Source organism: Neolamprologus brichardi, chromosome 22, assembly GCF_056152115.1.
Source record: "Neolamprologus brichardi isolate AB-2024 chromosome 22, ASM5615211v1, whole genome shotgun sequence".
Taxonomy (NCBI): Eukaryota; Metazoa; Chordata; class Actinopteri; order Cichliformes; family Cichlidae; genus Neolamprologus; species Neolamprologus brichardi.
Window position 1 is genome coordinate 31515763 of NC_142124.1, and position 19276 is coordinate 31535038.

Consider the following 19276-nt stretch of genomic DNA (forward strand, 5'->3'; position numbering starts at 1 on the left):
CTTTTTCTCCCAAGAAGTACCTAAACAAGAAAGCTCTCCTGTTAACTAAGTCAGTTAAAACAGATGCTTATTTTTTTTTAATTATTATTTTTTTGTTTGTTTGTTTGTTTTTTGTTTTCTGTGTGTGGGTTCTTGGTTTTTTTGTTTTTCTTTCTTTTTTCTGTTTTATTGTTATCATCTGAATCTTAATGGCCTAATTTGTTTTGATATATGTCTTTATATCAGTTAGTGCTTGCTGTATTGGGCCTGATATGTCAAATTACATGTGCAAAACTTTATAAATGAAGAGGGGGGGGGGAAAAAACAGATGCTTATCATGTAAAAGTCTTTTTGGATCAGTAATAACTTAATTTTTGAGTGTTTACTTTACTTTTCCCTTAGAAAGAAGAACGTGTGTCAGAGCTGAGAAACCAGCTGTCTGAGCGACAGGCCCTGCGATCAAGGAGAAGAGCGTCCACCATCACTAATCAGAACCACAGCCCCCCTCCCTTTTCCATCACCCAGAGTGACCCCAGGTCGTTGGCCCCTCCTCCAGGATACCCAGCGCCTGCCTCTGACCCTCACCCTGTTCCACAGTCCTTCGCCAACTCGTCCAGCCTCTACCAGTCAGACAGCAAGATCAGTCGAAATAAGTGTCACACTAGCCGGCTTCAGCTACTCTACAAGTAAGATGGTGGTTAACAGTGGCAGGATGAGGATAGTAATACGAGTTTGAAAAATAAATAAATATCTAAGGTTTAAAATGAAGATAAAAAATAAGGTAAAGGATTTTCCCTCAGAGAGAAATGAGCGCAGCAAAAAACAGCTCAATAAAAACACTGACGAGAAGGCACATACACAGATATACTCCCTGTGATAGCACATGTACTTTTGATTCATTTGATTGAGGCATGAGCAGCGTCTTTAAATGTCCCCTGGCTTTGAGGTCATTTTACCACTACTACAACTTGAAAACAGTAGAGCGGCTGTAGCTCAAGATGTAGACTGGGTCATCCACCCGTTGGAAGATTGGTACTTCTGTGCTTGGCTCCTCCAGCCAAACCACATCAAAGAATCCTTGACCAAGATCCTGAGTTGCCCCAAAGACATCCGTCACAGTATGAGGTAAACAGCACTTAGTCATAGAAAAAAGTGCTTAAATGAGTGCGTGTGCAAATGGGTGAATAAGGGTCGTAGTAAGGAAGCACTTTGAGTGTTCAAATACAGTAGAAAAATGCTATATGTGTACCAGTCCAGTATTTTCAAAGCTGATCTCTGCTGGATTTGTTTTTGATTTATTGTTCTGGATACATTTCCTCCCAAATTTGTAACTGGTCTGTTCTCTATTAGATTTAAATGGTAGCCTACAGAACTAGCGAGGTTAGTTTAGACAGGGTGCCTTAGGGTGGAATCAAATAAATCATAGTTTTAAAGCTGTCCTGGTGCTCACTGTTTGGTGAAAGAGGAGCAGAGGTCTGTCCAAGAAATCTGTCTTCCAGTTTTGATGAGTGAAGTTTTATTATTTCATTAGTATGTTGTTTAGTACTAATTAGCAGGTATCCACAGTGTCTGCCCAGTGCACCAATATAGTTAGTGGTTGCAGTTTGCTAACCAGGCAAGAGATGGCTAATAAGCCCCACTTTTAATAACATGCTGGCGAGTGGCTGCATCCATCATTGTTATTGCACTTTCAAACTGGTTGGGTTTATATAGAGAGTGGTAGAGTTGTAGAACAACAACATTCCCAGAAGACTAGGCTATTTGTGTTATAAGCAAGATAGACATGATTATAGCCTACATACATACTTACATTCTACATTTGTTCCCCAGTGATAATATCTTTGAGCAAACCAAAGGACTGTGTTTACAGACTTTTATGGTTGTGGTGTGCATTGCTACAATGTGTAACTAAATTTCTGTGTACTAGATTTCATGCAGAAGTAGAAGTTGAACATTGCATACAACGGTATTTTCAGCAGTGACAGGTTTACTTTCAAAACTCAAAGTAATCATTTATGAAACAACAAGAGGAGCATTGTCTGTGATGACCTTAAGAACAACAGCTGAACACTGAAGTTAGACCAATGAGTTTCTTTAGCTGAATCATTTAAAAAACTAGAAATATATAAAAGGCGCTTTGATATGCACACAGTTATCAGCATGCCTATTATGATGATGTTCACAGATTCATGATAAAGCTGCTAACCCAGGCATGATAGTCAGCATCCCCCACTGGTGTATGTAATAGACATAGTGTCAGGTTTGGAGCCAGGTGGCAGATCACTCAGACAGACACGGTTGCAGTTAAACAGGTTTATTTACAGCGAGGACGAATATCAAACATAACACGTACATGAGATTGAATGGAAAACTCAAACTATCCAGAGGGGGAAGAGGAGAAAAGGAAGTTAGCGACCGATAGCAACAAAGCTGAGGAGATACGGAAATGTTCAATTCAATTCAATTCAATTTTATTTATATAGCGCCAAATCACAACAAAAGTCGCCTCAAGGCGCTTCATAGATACAGAGAAAAACCCAACAATCATATGACCCCCTATGAGCAAGCACTTTGGCGACAGTGGGAAGGAAAAACTCCCTTTTAACAGGAAGAAACCTCCAGCAGAACCAGGCTCAGGGAGGGGCGGGGCCATCTGCTGTGATTGGTTGGGTTGAGAGAAGGAAGACAGGATAAAGACATGCTGTGGAAGAGAGACAGAGGTTAATAACAGATATGATTCAATGCAGAGAGGTCTGTTAACACATAGTGAGTGAGAAAGGTGACTGGAAAGGAAAAACTCAATGCATCATGGGAATCCCCGGCAGCCTACATCTATTGCAGCATAACTCAGGGAGGATTCAGGGTCACCTGGTCCAGCCCTAACTATATGCTTTAGCAAAAAGGAAAGTTTTAAGCCTAATCTTAAAAGTAGAGATAGTGTCTGTCTCTTGAATCCAAACTGGAAGCTGGTTCCACAGAAGAGGGGCCTGAAAACTGAAGGCTCTGCCTCCCATTCTACTTTTAAATACTCTAGGAACAACAAGTAGGCCTGCAGAGCGAGAGCGAAGTGCTCTAATAGGGTGATATGGTACTACAAGGTCATTAAGATAAGATGGGGCCTGATTATTTAAGACCTTGTATGAAATGTTCACAAGGAATTGGAGAGCTTAGTCGCCACACGGTTAGTACGGACTTGGGCGAGGTTCATAAAACAGGAGGTTGAGGCGGGGACCAGCAACAGTGTAGGCGAGTGGAGTGACGGGGTCCAGAAGAGATTAACTGAGGGAGCACGGTGAAGTGGACAGGTGGTTGGCTGGGCAGAAGGAAATCTGTGAATACCTTGGTTATCAAAGTAGTACATAAAGGACGGGTGATCCGTTACTGCTTGAGGCTAAGACAATAATCTGACACCTGAGAGCTGCTTCTTAAATAGTCCGGCTGATGACGCCTGATGCTCAAAGGGTGCGTCAGGGAAACCGTGATGATCACAGCCCAGCGGCCTATTCCAAAAAAGGAAACGACACAAAACACAGTAGAACACACCCGTCCCAGCTCCTAACACATAAAACGTGCACAAAACTTACAGTACATCATGATTATTATTCATAAAATTACTATTTTATTTAAATATTTTAAGGAAAATGCAGGCTAGAGGGTCTCAGTTCATACAGACCCTTGAAGGGCACATTTAAGACACTTTTAAATCACAGTTTAAAAAATAATCAAATGCCGCAACAACAGCCTGGCAATCATTTAGAGCTCATAATATGGTCTTCTAATGTGGTTAAATAGTGATTTAAGAGACTGACTAAAAAATATGATTTTTTTTTTTTTTTTAAATAAATGTTGCAAATTATGTTAGTGGTTATGTTCATTATTTAATTAGCTTCTGGTTAAATGTTTGGTGGTGGTTTAAACAGTGTTCCTGTTTAGAGAGAATCCATAGTTGGGTGTGTTCATGCTAAACCCCTCACTGTCTTCAAGAGTTTAAAATTAGAGTCAAACAAAATAAGACCTTAAAATGTTTTATTTAAACTAAATTTGCTGTAGGAATTACATTTGCAGATCTTATGTTTAAGGCTGTAAAATACAACATGACCAATTTTTAAATCAGATTTTAGACCTTTTTTTCTAGTTGCTCAATATTGTTGCTGCTTATTTATCACGAGCATATATTTCTTTTAGGATGTAATTACATTGTCCTATACACTTGGGGGTGCTGATGTCATGATTTGTTGTGTTTTACTGCTCCACTGGCAGGTTTACAGCAGCATGTAGTACACGGACACCCATCTTAGGACAGGATGGGTGTCAGCTACACATGTGAATTGAAAAAACATCATAACATTTATCTGGTTCTGTTGTGAACATTTTCTACCAGTTTTGCCTTTTTGTGTTTGGAGAAATGACAATTGGTGTTGAATTCAAACTGCAAGCTTGAAGGTAATATGTCAACTACAGAATGGTTAATTATAATAAACGCAGTAGCTGCATGTAATACCAGACTAGCTTTCAATTAAAAATGGTAAGCCTGTCGACTATATGGCCAGCAGTGTATTTCAGACAACTCTAATGAACAGTTCCTGTCACCTTGTTTTTAAAGCTCAAAGCAGAGTTCACTGCAGGCCATTCAATTCAGTTCAATTCAATTTTATTTACACAGCGCCAAATCACAACAACAGTCACCTCAAGGCGCTTTATATTGTAAGGTAGACCCTACAATAATACATACAGAGAAAAAACCCAGCAAGCACTTTGACGACAGTGGGAAGGAAAAACTGCCTTTTAACAGGAACAAACCTTCAGCAGAACCAGGCTCAGGGAGGGGCGGGGCATCTGCTGCGACCGGTTGGGGTGAGAGAAGGAAGACAGGATAAAGACATGCTGTGGAAGAGAGACAGAGGTTAATAACAAGTGTGATTCAATGCAGGGAGGTTTATTACCACATGTTGAGTGAGAAAGGTGATTAAAAAGGAAATACTGCATCATGGGAATCCCCCCATGGCGAGCATCCATATGTCTCTCAGAGTGCAAAATCCCCACATAACCACCAGGAATCATTATGTCAAGATTAGACTTTGCTCAGAATCAGAATATATTTATCCTCATCACCCTCTCTGATATATCCCACTACAGCAGAATCATCATAAAGCTAATGGAGGTGGCAGGTTTCTGAGACAGGACGGCCCCCTGCAGGGCATCTGTGTTGCTGACCATACTGTCCACCACACAAAACTGCAGGCACACATAGTGTGGTCTGACAGTCAGATAGTTGGCAATCCAGATGACTAAGGACGCATGCCTACCTACATCGCTGTTTAAAAAACAGTAGGGTTTGTCTGAAGGTGCTGAAGGAGAAGCATCTGGCTCTCATTTATCTCACCATGCTCACTAACCAGGTAAAATGGAGAGGACTATCAGTGGGCTAATCGAGGGCCATAGATAGTGAAGAATGAGTCTCTCCAGCATCTTCACGATGTGTGATGTTCACAATGAGCACCACGGGTCTCGTTGTGACATGGGCTATGACCTCTGGAGTCTCATCAGCTGGTTCCTGATTTGTTTAGTAGTGAAGGTCAGTGTTGCCAACTCCTCAGTAAGGAAAATCGCTATTGGTTGTCCTAAAAGTCGCTCGAAGTCGCTAAATGACGTCATCACCTAATTTACATAATTGGTCATGCTAATGTAATTGTAACCTACGCTGCTGGAGAGAGAAATAACATCGTGGACGAGACATAAAGTGAGCAAAAAATGTCCTAAATGCATTTAGAGTTTATTTAGAACTACAAATTAAATTTCTTTTAGCAATTATTGTTTTTTTTAATGTCACAATTCCAACCCTGCTCCTTTACCCGGGCTTGGACCGGCAAAAGTGACCCGAAATAGGCACTCTGGTGGAGTTACTTTGTGTGTGTGTTTATAAGTAGTTTTAAACCTGATCCACAAAACAGCATAAGAGTAAAAGAAGAACTGACTGCGTTACAGCACCCGCTGCTTGTTGAGAGTAAAAGCGATATGCGCTTTCATGTCTTTTTTTAGCGACTTTTTTTTTTTTAAAAAGTCGCTAGGGGGTCTGAAAACTCGCTAAATATAGCGACAAAGTCGCTAAGTTGGCAACACTGGTGGAGGTGACTGGAGTGGAAGGAGTGGAGGTGCCCTGATGTTGAATGTGAAGAGTGTACAGACCCTGGGAGCCTCCTCACAGGAGGGTTTATACATCAACACAAGATTTTATTTTATTTATTTTTTAATTACTTGGATGCAGACTTCTGAATTGATGAAATTAATCATTTAGAATGCAAAAACTTAAATTCCTAATGGTATGTAGGTATAAATTTAAATTTAAATAATAGCAGTTTTGCTTCTCCGGTCAACAAACCAGAAGAAATCATTCATTTTATATAACTTGTATTAGTCACTGACATTATTTTTAAGGTAATGATATACAATAAACAGTTTGTTCCATTTAAATAGGGCTGCACCTTCATTTGGACTTTATTTAAAAAGGCACAACGCTCATGTATTTGTGCGATAAATGTGCACCAGTCAGAAAGAGATCTAGATGTGGGTATCATCAGCATTAATATGAAACAGGGTTTGTTTCTGAGCTAAAAGATGCATGATGATATTTTACTTTAGTCTCTACTGAAAGAGGTTGATCATATCATTTCCTCTTAGAACTCAAGTTTCACCAACAGTTCACACACTTCCTCCACAGCTATAAACAAACTTATTCAGAACAAGAAAACCACCAGGCTGTCAGATTTCCCCTGTATGGGCTGCTGCTGCTGTATTTCCGTTTTTTGTTGTGTTCTCTCTTCTGCTTCTTTTTTGTGGAGGGGGGGGGAAGAAACTGAAATCATGCTTCCTTTCTGTATACCAAACAGAGATAAGTTCACTGGGTTCAGAGCTTTATGTTGACATAAATGGTTTAACTGGGTCTTACCGACTTTAGTGAAACGAGACCATCTATGTCCTCAGCGCTGGTCAAAGGGCGCTCTTGTGATATAAAGCAGGTCAGGCATTATTAATTCAGTCAGAAAGGTTTCCATACCCACAAACATTACACAAACTGACCACAACTTTGACAACATTGTCCTCCTGTTTCTCAAAAGAAAAATAACATGAAAACAATTAAATAAATTAAATGTGAATTCGTGTTTCATGCTAAACTGAAATCTTGATGCTGAGAAGGGTGTTCAAGGCGAATAAGTGGAAGTAAATAATGCTAACCAGTTTAATTTTTCTCATTCGGTTTGGCATTGGGATTAAGCCATCAGGCTACTGTCCTGATTCTTATCACATCAAACCATATTTGGACACATCTGTGGTCTTTGTGGTCTGGTCTGCTCACAGTAAAGATCAGATGTAGTTAATCCAGCAGTTTTCATGAGGTCATTTCTCCCGTACACGTGGAAGCGCACCTCAAACTTAAGATACAGTCCTGGACCTGTCACGGTTAACACTGCCCAACCATGGGGATGTGGGGAAAGGAGGACCCAAATGCTGGACTGTTTGATGCAACAGTGCGTTTATTTACAGTGCAGGGAAAACAATAAATCCGCAGTGCGTTCCCGACTCCCGTGACATGTCCTCTGAGCACCCCGTGCTCGCTGCCCTCTCGTCTTCACACTCTCTTAGGGAATAACAAAGAGGCAGCCGTCAGAAACACCACAATGCAGCAGACTAACCTTACTAACTTGACAAGAGCGTAACATGAAGTCACACAATGATCCAGCATTGGAGAGAGCTCCACCACACTCTTAAGTAGTTTCTCCGACGAGGCTTAATCAGCTGCAGGTGTGTGATGGTCGTCAGGTGTGGCCAACCACCTGGCAGGGCCACACCCACCAGGCCTGAAGGTGCCTGTCACAGCCGCACCCACACAAACACAAAAACAGCAGTGCAGAGCAGCAAAAACACATATAATATAATACAAGTCCATAACTGCTCAGGGACCCTGGGTCGCTCAGATCCAGGACCCTGACAGGACCACCACTTTTTTACAGTTCAAGCAGCTGCCACAGGCTGCAGGGGCATTGGAGGACAAAATGTTAACAAAGATAGAAACAGGATGGCTGTTTACATGGCTGCACGCTGCTCGGGCCACACGTAGTGTCCTCTGAAAGTCTTACAAAGAACATCCATGTCATATATTCTTACTGCCGCCACAGAGTAAACTTCAATCATATTAGAGGCTCAAATCACCCACTCGTGACTCTTTGATAGCCTCACACTGCTTTTATTTCTGAGCACAGACCCATAATTTATATCACAGATTTAGTGTCTTTATAATGGTAAGGTTGCCATGGAAATAATTAAAATAATCACTAACGCTAATGCTAACCTGAACACCATCTACATGTCTTGATGTGAGAGGTTAGCTAACTGCAGCGTTTCATCCCCTCTTTGTGTTATTTTTGTTTGATTTCCAAAAATCGTGACATTTGACCAAAAACGAAAAGAAAGACAAAAGGAAATTCTCCCCTCTCACAAGCTGTTCTTAGCGCTTTCAACCGCAACTGATTGTCTTCCTCTCAGCAAAGAGTTTCACTTCTGCCTCTTCTCGTGACAGCTTTTTATTTCACTGAGGATCCAGCGTTCCATTGTGTTGTCATGTCGGTTTCTTTGAATCCAATATATGGGAATATTCTACACGTGACAAATATTCAGTGTGATCTCAAGACTCATTTTTCTTTCTGTGGTAGCACAGCTTGTTTCGTTAGCACGGGTAATCTAAACTGTCCCAAGCACCTCGCCCCAAGTAGACTAACAAGTTAATTAGGAGGTACTGATGTGTGAACCACGCAAACATTGTTCAGTGCTTCGGCTAAATTTGTTTCCGGTGATCCTGTGTAAATATCTAATGTAATGTATGTTTGTGTGTGTTGATGTGAATTAACTGTAGAGCCTGTAAAGCAGTGCAGATGTGCTGTTCATACATATGAAAATATGCACACAGAGTGTAAATACTGGTTATGTAAATAATTACAATTGATTATTTGGCATATTTAACATGTCTTTCATGTGGTACAGTATTCAAACTATATTTCTATATGCTGTTACATTTAATATGGCAGATTATTTCATTTGCAAGAATGAAAATAAAACAAACTGTTTTTCTCAAAAGGTTTTGTTCATTGTACTTATCCTTGTCAGGGGGCGGGGAGGGGGCAGGGCAAGAGGCGGGGTACACCCTAGATAGGTCATCAGTCTGTCGCAGTGCTAACACACAGAGATAGACAACCTACATTCACACCTATGGGCAATTTAGAATGATCAATTAAGCTATCTTTGAGGAGTACAAATACCTGGGAACCATCTTTGACAACCTCCTGAAATTCTCTGCCAACACAGAGGTGGTGGTCCTAAGGAGGTGCCACCAACGGCTACTCCTCCTTAGGAAACTCAACTCCTTTGGAGTCAGCACAGCCATCATGATGGCTTTTTACAATGCCTTCTTGGAAAGCATCATGACCTTCTCCATCAGCTGCTGGTTCGACTCCCTCAGCCTTCAGAACAGGAACAGACTGCAGCACATGGCATCAGTGTGCTCTAAAATCATCGGCCTGCCTGTCAGAACTCTGGCACAGGTTTTCAGCCCACAGGCCCTTAGACAGGCAGCCACAATCATCAGCGACCCCTCTCACATTCTTCACCCCACATTTCAATGGCTCCCCACTGGGCGACGCCTCGGCTGCATTTCCTGCAGGACTGAGAGAGGAGAGCCACCTTTGTCCCCAAAGCCACCCTGCTTTCCCACACCAGAAACATCAACTACTCTACATTCTGTTTATACTACCGACCTTTATTCACTTTTAGTCACTTACAGTTATTTATTCACCTTTCAGGTGAAACTGTGTATATTCTGTGTAATTATTATCTGACTCTTATTGACTGTTCTTATTGTCCTTATCTTCAACGTTATGCTGCTCTGTCATATGTTAATTGGCCCTTGGGGATAAATAAAGTCTTTCTGATTCTGTCCCCACTAACTGCATGTCTTTTAGTGATGGGATTTCCAGCTCTTTTTAGAGAACCGGCTCTTTCGGCTCCCAACCGGCTCTTCAGGTTGTTTTCTTGCTTTAATTTATTTATTATTAACAACCAGAGATGGGCAGTAACGCGTTACTTGTAACGCGTTACTGTAATCCGATTACTTTTTTCAAGTAACGAGTAAAGTAAGGGATTACTATTGCAAAAACGGTAATTAGATTACCGTTACTTTCCCGTAGGAACGCTGCGTTACTGCGTTACTAAAACCGTGATTTTCTTGCGAGAATGTCTCATGACAGTGACGTAAGGGAGTGTGATGTTCGTGACAACAGCTGTGTGCAGATCAACAATGGATCATATATCGAGTGCGGGAGAGAGTATGAGCATGCAGCGTTTAAAGCGTGGAAGTACTGACCTTATTTTGAGTTTGATTCCGTAAAAAGTGACAAAAACATTAGTGTCCGCTGTGCGTGGGAAGAAAACTTCTTTTTACAGCGAAAAAAAAAACCCCTAAACTTCCAAGCAAGCACCGAGTAGCTATGTCGTAATGAGAAACTCACAGAGAAACTGCGGTATCCTTCCACTGACCGCTGCGGCACACCTGCACCAGGATAAACCTCCGCCTACTCTACTCCTGCTTTACAGGTGAAAATAGAGCAAAAGGACCGCTAGTCTTTGACTTTATTTATTTTCTGCTGTGTTTTACTTGCATCTGAAAGAGTGAGTGTAAACACTATATATATATATATATATATATATATATATATATATATATATGTGCTGGAATGTGCAGAAAATAGGTTTAAATGTTAAACTAATTTCTTCCAGTCAGAGAATGGTACATATAATTAAAATTTTGCTTCATGCATAAAGTTAAAAGATTAAAACTAATAAAACAAGTTTTAAAAAAATACTTTTCCATTTGATTACATTTTGTATGATGGATTATGTAGAAAAAGTAGAATTGGGCTGAAAGATCTATCGCTTTATCACCTATTCAGGTTGTAAATCATGTTTTTAAAAAAGTAACTAAGTAACTAAGTAACTAAGTAATTAATTACTTTTGAAATAAGTAATCAGTAAAGTAACGGGATTACTTTTTTGGGGAAGTAATCAGTAATTAATTACTGATTACTTTTTTCAAGTAACTTGACCAACACTGTTAACAACAATATAAAATTTTGCACAAAAGGAATTACTAATGTAAAAAAAAGTGGTTTTATTTATATATGTTTATATATAAATATATACGGTGGCCCCTAGAAACAAAACACGTACAAACTGCAAAACACATTTCTAGCATTAACTGAACTTCAAAACAGAGCTACTAGATCACTTAAATTACACAATTAAAAGCATATGTATATTGTTTGTGTATTTATACGCAAGCACTCATAATTATTCAAATAATTTAAAAAAAATGTTCATTTATCTGTTACTACCACACACCAAATCCGGTCGTTGGTACTTCCTGGCTTGTGTAGCCACTAGGTAACAAAAGCTCAACACTGCCCCCTAGCATCCTGGAGCACTTCTGTTGTCTTTTGTACGTGCTTCGGAGTTCGTATGTGTTTTGTCTCTAGGGGCCACCATAAATATACTTTTATTTATTCACTCCACATAAAATGTAATAAATAAATCATATAATACAAAAACCAAGTATTTACATTTCAACTTTTAACTATTTCAATTTTCAGCTTTTTCCTTTTAAACAAATTGAAAGTGAAACAACACAAAACACTGCAAACCACAACACAATTAAATATAAATTAAAATATGAAAACAAAAAGAAGATGCATATTCTCTGTCATATGGGCCTGCATGAATAAACTTTCTGAATCCTTTATCATCCGCAACCGAAAATAGTTGTGGATGATTACTATACCTTTCTAATGTGACGTTGTTGTCCCTGGCTCTCTTTCTCTCTCTCTCCCTCCCGCTCTGTTCCTGTGCTACTGTGAGTGTAACTACCGCCCCTCCCCCCTCTGCCCAGCGCAAAGCACAAGGCTTGCGTGCAGAGTGAAGCGGGAAAAAAGGGTGAGAGAAAGGAAAAAAAACCACGGTTCCTAATAAGGAGCCGGCTCACGTCATTCACTTCAAAGAGTCATTTGCGACCGACACATCACTAATGTCTTTGGACTGTGGGAGAAAGCCACACAAACTCCACACAGAAAGGATGATGGTGGAATTGAACTCAGGACCTCTTGCTGTGCGGCAACAGTGCTAACCACCGTGCCACCGATTTTTGTTTTTTCACACAATAACCAATAATGAAAAAATGAACCAAATTTACATAAAATTCTTGCAAATCTATTTAACATAAAAAAATAAAAATAAAAAATTTACAAAGATATACAGTCTGACTTAAAAATGCATCTCTTCTGCCATTATCCTTATAGGGTTTTTAGGGACCTCTTGAAGTGTGGTCAATAAACAAAAAAGACCGTATAAAAAAACGATTTACTGTGAGATAAATACTTTCCACTGGTGATATTTGGTACAGCTCTGTAGGCAGCTGGAGGAGGAAGCAGGGGAATTACCACAGCAGGGAGTTCCCCTTCTCCCTTCCACTCTGTTAAAGTGTTGAGGAATTATTACTCTACTGGAAACTTTCACAGTGCCAAATAGAAAAACTTGCACTGTTAATGAATATGAACACAGAGCCATAGTATCTTACGTAATAACCAGGCTAATATTACCCACTGTCAGCAGTGATGAGCTCATACGAACACAGTCAAAAGTCACGCAAGTCACATAAGTCATGTTACCATGCAGCCCTGTATTTAAATACATGTTACCATGTATTTTTAATTAAAGTAATCTAACTCAGAAGGGGTTTAACATATTGTCTAATTCAAAATGCATTGACTATATTTTTTAATTAAAGTGTTGGCATTAAAATGCCATTTAATTCTAGAATGGCTTTTTTAAATTGTTTGTTTTGATTGAGTTGAATAAAAAAAAGAAAACATATCATGTTTTTCTGAGAGGTTACATTACCATAAGTAACATGTAAGCTTTCTAATATCAGTTTTTAGACATTAACAGCAATGTCTGAAACATTAGCAGAAACCCCATCCTGGAATCAGGCTTTAAACCAGGTTTCGTACACGAGGGATTTGAAACTGCATTTATTGTGTCAGCAACACAGTTCTGTAACGTTACATGGTCTGCCACGTTGCTGTAGTTCTTCCACTTTACAATAATACTACTAACGGTTGATTGTGGGATAGCTTACAAACTGACTTGTGGCGTTCATTACAGGACCACACTTGGAGCTCTTTAGAGCGACCCAGTAAAAATTAATCTCTGTTATAAGTACTAAGATGTGTAATGGTATCAAATCCTGCAGACAGTGACAAATTAGAATGAAACGTGGGTCTCCTTTTTAAAAGCACAAATGAAATTAATTTAAATATATAGTATGTTGTTTGCTAGAGGTTTCTCGATCATTGTGTGCAACCTTTTTGTTCAGCCCACTAAGTTAAAGCTGTATGAACTTCAACTGCATCTGAGTTGTTGTTCTTTCATTTAAAATTCATTGCAGTAATGTACAGAACCAAAATGAGGGGAAAAAAGGTGTCTCTGTAAAATATTTATGGACCTATTTCCATTTCACTGACTGGAGGCAGGACACTGGGAGGGTGATTACATGAAAATAAGTTGCACATTTAATTTTACTTCATTTGCAAGTATTATAAAGTATTATTTTAGTGTGCATGCAGTTGAAAGGCAACATATACATTTCAATAATGGTGTCATAGAGACAAATATCTCAGTATTTAGCAAGCATGATAAATTTGGGTTCATCTCCATGAAGTAACTGTTACACTTCCTCCACTTCCATGACTGTTTCGCTGCACACAACAAGAGGACACACTGTGCTCTGTGGTTACTACCCTGTGTTAATTGTCCCATCGCACACACTAGCAATAATTTGAGCTTTCTTTAGCCGTTGTGGCTCATTTGTTTGCTCTGTTTAGTTTGACCCTGTAGCATGTTTGATTTTTTTCCCCACTGGTTTGTAACATGATAAACACAACTCTTGCAAACATGATTTCTTTATAAGCTGAGTTTTATTCAAATATTTCAGAGTACCACAGGCACTATAAATTCTTAGACATTTGTTTGTACTTGCCATAAAACGAAACAAATAGTTTGATAAATAAAAAATCAGCATAAATACAGTTGGACATTCAGTATAAAACACACAATAAAATTAATATAAATATATAAGTATTTCAATAAATAAATAAATAAATACAACAAATATAATAAATACGACAAAGATATGTTGAATAAATAAATTCCCCAAAAAGTAAACCCTTTGTTTTTAGTAACATGGTCGCACTCTTTGGTTGACTGCTGTAGTTACAATGGTTTGATTTACTTACAAAAATGAAATGACTTGCTAATACAAATATTTCAAGTATGGCCGATGGTAAAAGTACATTTTCCATCACCTCTTTAGTGCAATGTGAACCATCTGTGGCTTCCTCACATTCAATAGTTAAAAGCCTCCCAGAAGGGCAGCAGGTCATGGTGGAGCCTGAGGTCACCTTTTCACCTACATTCATCAGACATCTCTCCTCACAAGGCAAAAACACCAAAGAAGTTCTTCCCTGGCTCATCCTCCAATTTCTCCAGCATTGCCTCCTCCGTCTGTGTTCTCAGTCTGTCATGAGCATACAAGTTGAACACAGCCCCCATGTAAACTGCAGAGTACCAGTTCCCATCCTCATCTGAATCCCTACTGGTTGTCTTTTGGCAGACTGTACGGATAGAGTGAAGAATGGTCACATATTTAGGTGCATATGAGCGAGACCAGCGTTGGACAGTGTGGCTCAGGTGGACCATGGGGTGTGAGGAGGTATCGTCGGCATCGCTGCTGCAGTCAACCCGGAAAGATGCTTGGCTGTAAACAAAGTAGAGGCCATCTCGAGGAATCACAATTTCATTTTGATCGAGCTCTAGTCCTCCCTGAGAGTGGGACTGGTCCACATCCTTCTGCCATTCCACTGAGGTCTTTCTACTAGAGTTGTGTGCTCCTGTTGAATAGTACAGACAAATGGTAAATTTCTGATTAACAGTGAAATAAAACTGCCCTTGACTCAAGAGTTCCTGAAGAGAAATTTCACATGAATTCTGTTGTAGTGACATGAGCCTATTTCTCATTTATCATCTACATTCTTCAGTCTAACTAGAACTCATTTAAATCTCCAAACTATCCAAAGGAAACAGGCATAATGTGCCCTTAAAAATCAAGAAGTTCTAAAACTTTCTGGAAAAACTGGGAAGCTTCCTGAATCAAGAACTTCCTCCAAATATGATCCACTAAATGTCCCATGAATCTCACAGAGACGTGTGATTTCATGATTACAGGTGTAGTAAGATTCTCCACAGTCAGTCTAAAATATGCCTGGTAACTTTTTTAGATTGCACTTTTTTTGACTCGGGTTTCGTCCCTTACCTTGCAAATGAATGGCTGCTCTCACATTTGATATTTGCCTCAAAGTGTGATGGAGATCTGGGAACAAGAAAAGACAGAGAATAGGAATTATACAGTGTTTTCGCCTACTAGTCACTAACATTACTAAGCTAAAAAAAAAAAAAAAGTCCACTACTTTTGTAAGAGTTAAGGGTACTCACCAAAATTGTCCTCATTTTGTCCAGGAGCCTGTTTGAAATAGAGCATGACACAAAACGCTGTTACAGACTGGTTGGTTTTAGGTGAAACAGTTCATTCACTGTGAGAGTCAATGGCGCTCTTGAGTAGTTTAGAGAGTATTTTAAAACCCACCTCAGCACGCCTGTTAACAACGAGGGCAGCAACAGCAGTAGCAGCGAGGCAAAGTGTGAATGCCAGCAGGGCCATGGTTAGCTTTGACCTGGGCTTGATTTCCTGTGTTGCCTGTTTCTCTGTGTCTTTGTCGATCATTGTATCCAGCACGACCATGCATTCACCTTCCATTGTTTTCAGTGGGTGCCTTCTATCAGGTACAGTTCACTTCTTAGCAGCCTTTCCTCCTTCTTCCACCACCGTTCTTGTTTGATGCCGCTATCTGTGAGAGGCTGTTTTAAAAGGCTCTTACCGATAGAGGGGGAAACTCCAATGATGTCACACATCAGTGAGTGGAGACTCAATGAGGAATAGAGACCCAGTGCCGGGGAGGATCTTACACACCACACCTCCCCTGCACATGGCATGTGTATGATCGGGTTATACCAACATCAAATAAAAACCAGACACCTGTGTGGAATCCCCTTTTGCACCTCAGTGCACACCCACACAGCTCAATAGATCATTTCAAACAGGCACACACACTCACCTGCTGTATACCTGCGTACACAGACCACAGATCACTCTGTTCTACTATTCTAAATTTTTAAAAAGCACATGTTAGCTATTGATGTGAAGTGTTCACATATGTTGTTGTGTTGTCTTCGTTTCTATGTGGGGCAGAGACACTGAAAGCCAGTTCAAATGTGGGGCAATAAGTCACAGAAAAGTCTGCAACCTTCAGCTATTCGTCAGTTTGACCACTATTGCCAAATGTTTTTTACGTTATTGTGTTTGATATTCCACCAACAATCAACTGCCAGTGATGTCATCGTCACCCTGCATTTATAGAACATGTGTCACTTCCCTAATAATTTGATGAAGGTTTTTTTGAATCAAAATTAGCTGTTTCTGTGATAATACTTAGCATTATGTTGTTTGTGAAAAAATGTCCTCGGCCTTTTTATCTAGCTCGTGCTTGGGATTTTTTTTTCTGAGTAATATTCGTAAAATCTGAAAAATGTTTTTTGGTGTGTCACATAGTGATGTAAAGACAGCACAGACACAACACTGGGGTGATTAGGCTATGTGAAGCACTTGTGACGAGCAGGCTGAAAGAGGGGCATTTGTTTAAACGTGGGTCACGTTGACCCAGGTAAGTAAATCCCAAGTAAGTAAATCCCAGGTAAGTAAATCCCAGGTAAGTAGCATTTTCAGTGGGAGAACCACTGAAAACGCTACATCCAGATGAACAGAATCAACCTTTTGGGATGCATCTTTTAGGATGATCTGATATCCTCGTGTTGGTGTTGTTCCCAGATCATCATGAACATGTTGTTCCAGGTTCAACATTGCAAGTGACCAATCACATTGTTGTCACGTTATTCTTTTGCGCGCCAAGCCATTCGTGCGTTTATGAAATTCCAATGTTGCAAGGACAATATCAGTTCTGCTTACCGTTTATTAAAGGGTCAGGGTTAGGGTCCGTTGATTGGCGGACAGAAGCGGTTTCTCGCAGCTTAAGTACAGTTTTTTGTTTTACGCCGGTTTTTCCCAAAGTCGCAAAAGTATGACGACACTACATTCTGATTGGTCACTTGCAATGTTGATCCTGGAACAACATTTAGTATGATGATCTGGGAACAACACCAACACGACGATATCAGATTGTGCCATGTTTTAAATGTGATATACAAATAAGATGTTCTAATTACTAAAAGGCACTCTATGAAGTTCTGAGTACAAACGCTTGTCTGTCTGTATCTCTGTGATGGCATGACGAGCCCTTCAGGGTGGACACCACCTTCCTGCTCTCTAACAGCTTGGATAGATCAATGATTAATGGAAATGATGGACTGATTAATGATAAGAGGTTATAAAAGGTAGAATATATGTAATACATACACAAACCATCTGAAACTGTATCATTCATAATCCTTTCCATGGCTTGTTTGTTTGAAAAGATCATATGGTAACTGTAATGAGTAAGGATGAGTGTAGGTGTTTCATGTCTGTTAGCAGACAGGAGTATGTGTTGGCGATTTAGTCAGCACTCTAGTCAGATAACCAGAGTTCATTACTATTCTGAATTGATTGTCATAAATTGATCTTGTAAAACTGAAAAATGGGAACGCGCTGCATCTGAATGTCTTTTCATCGTCACTGACAAACCATGCCCTGGAAAGAGGAACGCCGTTCTACGTTTGCTGCAACAGCGTGGGAGGCTGTGGTAGCGGGTTGTCTACCACTGGGAAGGTTGTGTGACCAATCCCTAATCTACATAGGCAAGATCTTGAATCCCCACGTTGTCCTCATTGCCCCCACTAGAGTGTGACTGATTGTGTAAATGTTAGAAACAGCCAGAAACATGATGGTATATGGGACTGGGTGGAAAATAGTTTGAGTGCTCAACATAAGTTTAAAGATGGTGTATTTCAGCCAATTGTAAAAACAATAACAAGTGATTTATTTACATTAGATGCTGACTTTAAAAAATCTTTACATATAATGATATTTCAACTTCACAATCACTTTAAACCATCTTCTGAAGAGAAAATGAAAATAGCACTTTATTTTGAAGTAGCCTTTGGTTTCATGGAGGTAACCGATGATAGCTGGTGATGGAAATCCCAGATCTCGAACACCACAAAGGTTAAGGTGTAGCTCCTGGGCCTCAGGCTTATCTCTGGCCCATAGTTTAAAAACAGCTATCCAGAGAGTTTCACAACACCAAAACGAACAAACCATAAAACCTCTACAGAGATAATGTAGAAGAACATATGATATCCCTTTCACATGAGCTTACAAAATAACAGTTGTGTAAAACAGCCGTGCCTATTGGGGAGGCTTCGTGACCGCATCACCGTCATCATGGAGAATGTCCGTCTTTATTCTTTAAGCTGCAAGTTTTTAACAGTCATCTTCACACGAGAGTGAGCCTTTCATGCTCAAACTATATTTTGGGTGGAGTAGCATCTTAAGGTGTTAAATGATGTCACCAGTGGTGGCCAAGATAAGATGAGCTCTATTTTTCGATATCTATCATATATGTATATATTTGTATTAGCTATGAAACAGGAAAGAAGTGTGACCAGTAAGATAGACAGAGAGGTTGCAGCTAAAACCAATATATTTGCATAAATAAAAATTGAGTGCGCCCACAATTCCCACAGGAAGACTCATAGCGACAGCACGGCACATCAAATTCAGAAAGTTTACTTCTTACACTGATGGCCACAGCATTAGCATATGAAACAAAGTTGCTCTCTTTAGAAAGGACTTGTTCAACATATATTAGACAGTGGACAGAGTACTAGATTCTGAAGGACACTGACATGATTAAACTGGTGACACTTCATGTCTGTGGTGGACTACATTTATATAGACCTTTTCTAATTTGATCACTCACTTAAAGCATATTGCAAACCACCATCAACTATTCATACAGCACTTATTCTGGCACACAGTCACACACTGAAGTTTTACTATCAGCATTTGATGCTACTGTGTAGTCACATCCTA

The 19276-nt window shown here is 39.8% G+C and overlaps 2 protein-coding genes across 3 annotated transcripts in view; one reads left to right on the forward strand and one right to left on the reverse strand.

Moving 5' to 3' along the window:
- gabbr1b (gamma-aminobutyric acid (GABA) B receptor, 1b) overlaps positions 1-9100 on the forward strand; it is a 106192-nt gene extending 97092 nt beyond the window's left edge. For both annotated transcript variants that reach the window (XM_087835030.1, XM_087835031.1), the window contains exon 18: positions 382-9100. In XM_087835030.1, coding sequence (XP_087691156.1) covers positions 382-669 — 288 coding nt within the window. In that variant the 3' untranslated portion in view covers positions 670-9100. The remainder of the gene's footprint in view (positions 1-381) is intronic.
- Positions 9101-14565: 5465 nt separating this feature from the next.
- LOC102783345 (tumor necrosis factor-like) lies at positions 14566-15998 on the reverse strand. The gene is made up of 4 exons (XM_006803385.2): positions 15776-15998; positions 15625-15652; positions 15446-15502; positions 14566-15023 (listed from the first exon to the last, which is right to left on the reverse strand). The coding sequence occupies exons 1-4, from the start codon at positions 15944-15946 to the stop codon at positions 14566-14568; spliced, it is 714 nt and encodes a 237-aa protein (XP_006803448.1). The 5' UTR covers positions 15947-15998.
- Positions 15999-19276: the final 3278 nt, after the last annotated feature.

Bases quoted from the DNA above. Each gene is read 5' to 3' on its own strand.
- LOC102783345 (XM_006803385.2), bottom strand. From the start codon at position 15,946: ATGGAAGGTGAATGCATGGTCGTGCTGGATACAATGATCGACAAAGAC. The intron at 15,653-15,775 runs GTGGGTTTTAAA...TATTTCAAACAG, and splicing joins TTGTTAACAGGCGTGCTGAG to GCTCCTGGACAAAATGAGGA. The intron at 15,024-15,445 runs GTAAGGGACGAA...ACTATTCAACAG, and splicing joins AGCAGCCATTCATTTGCAAG to GAGCACACAACTCTAGTAGA.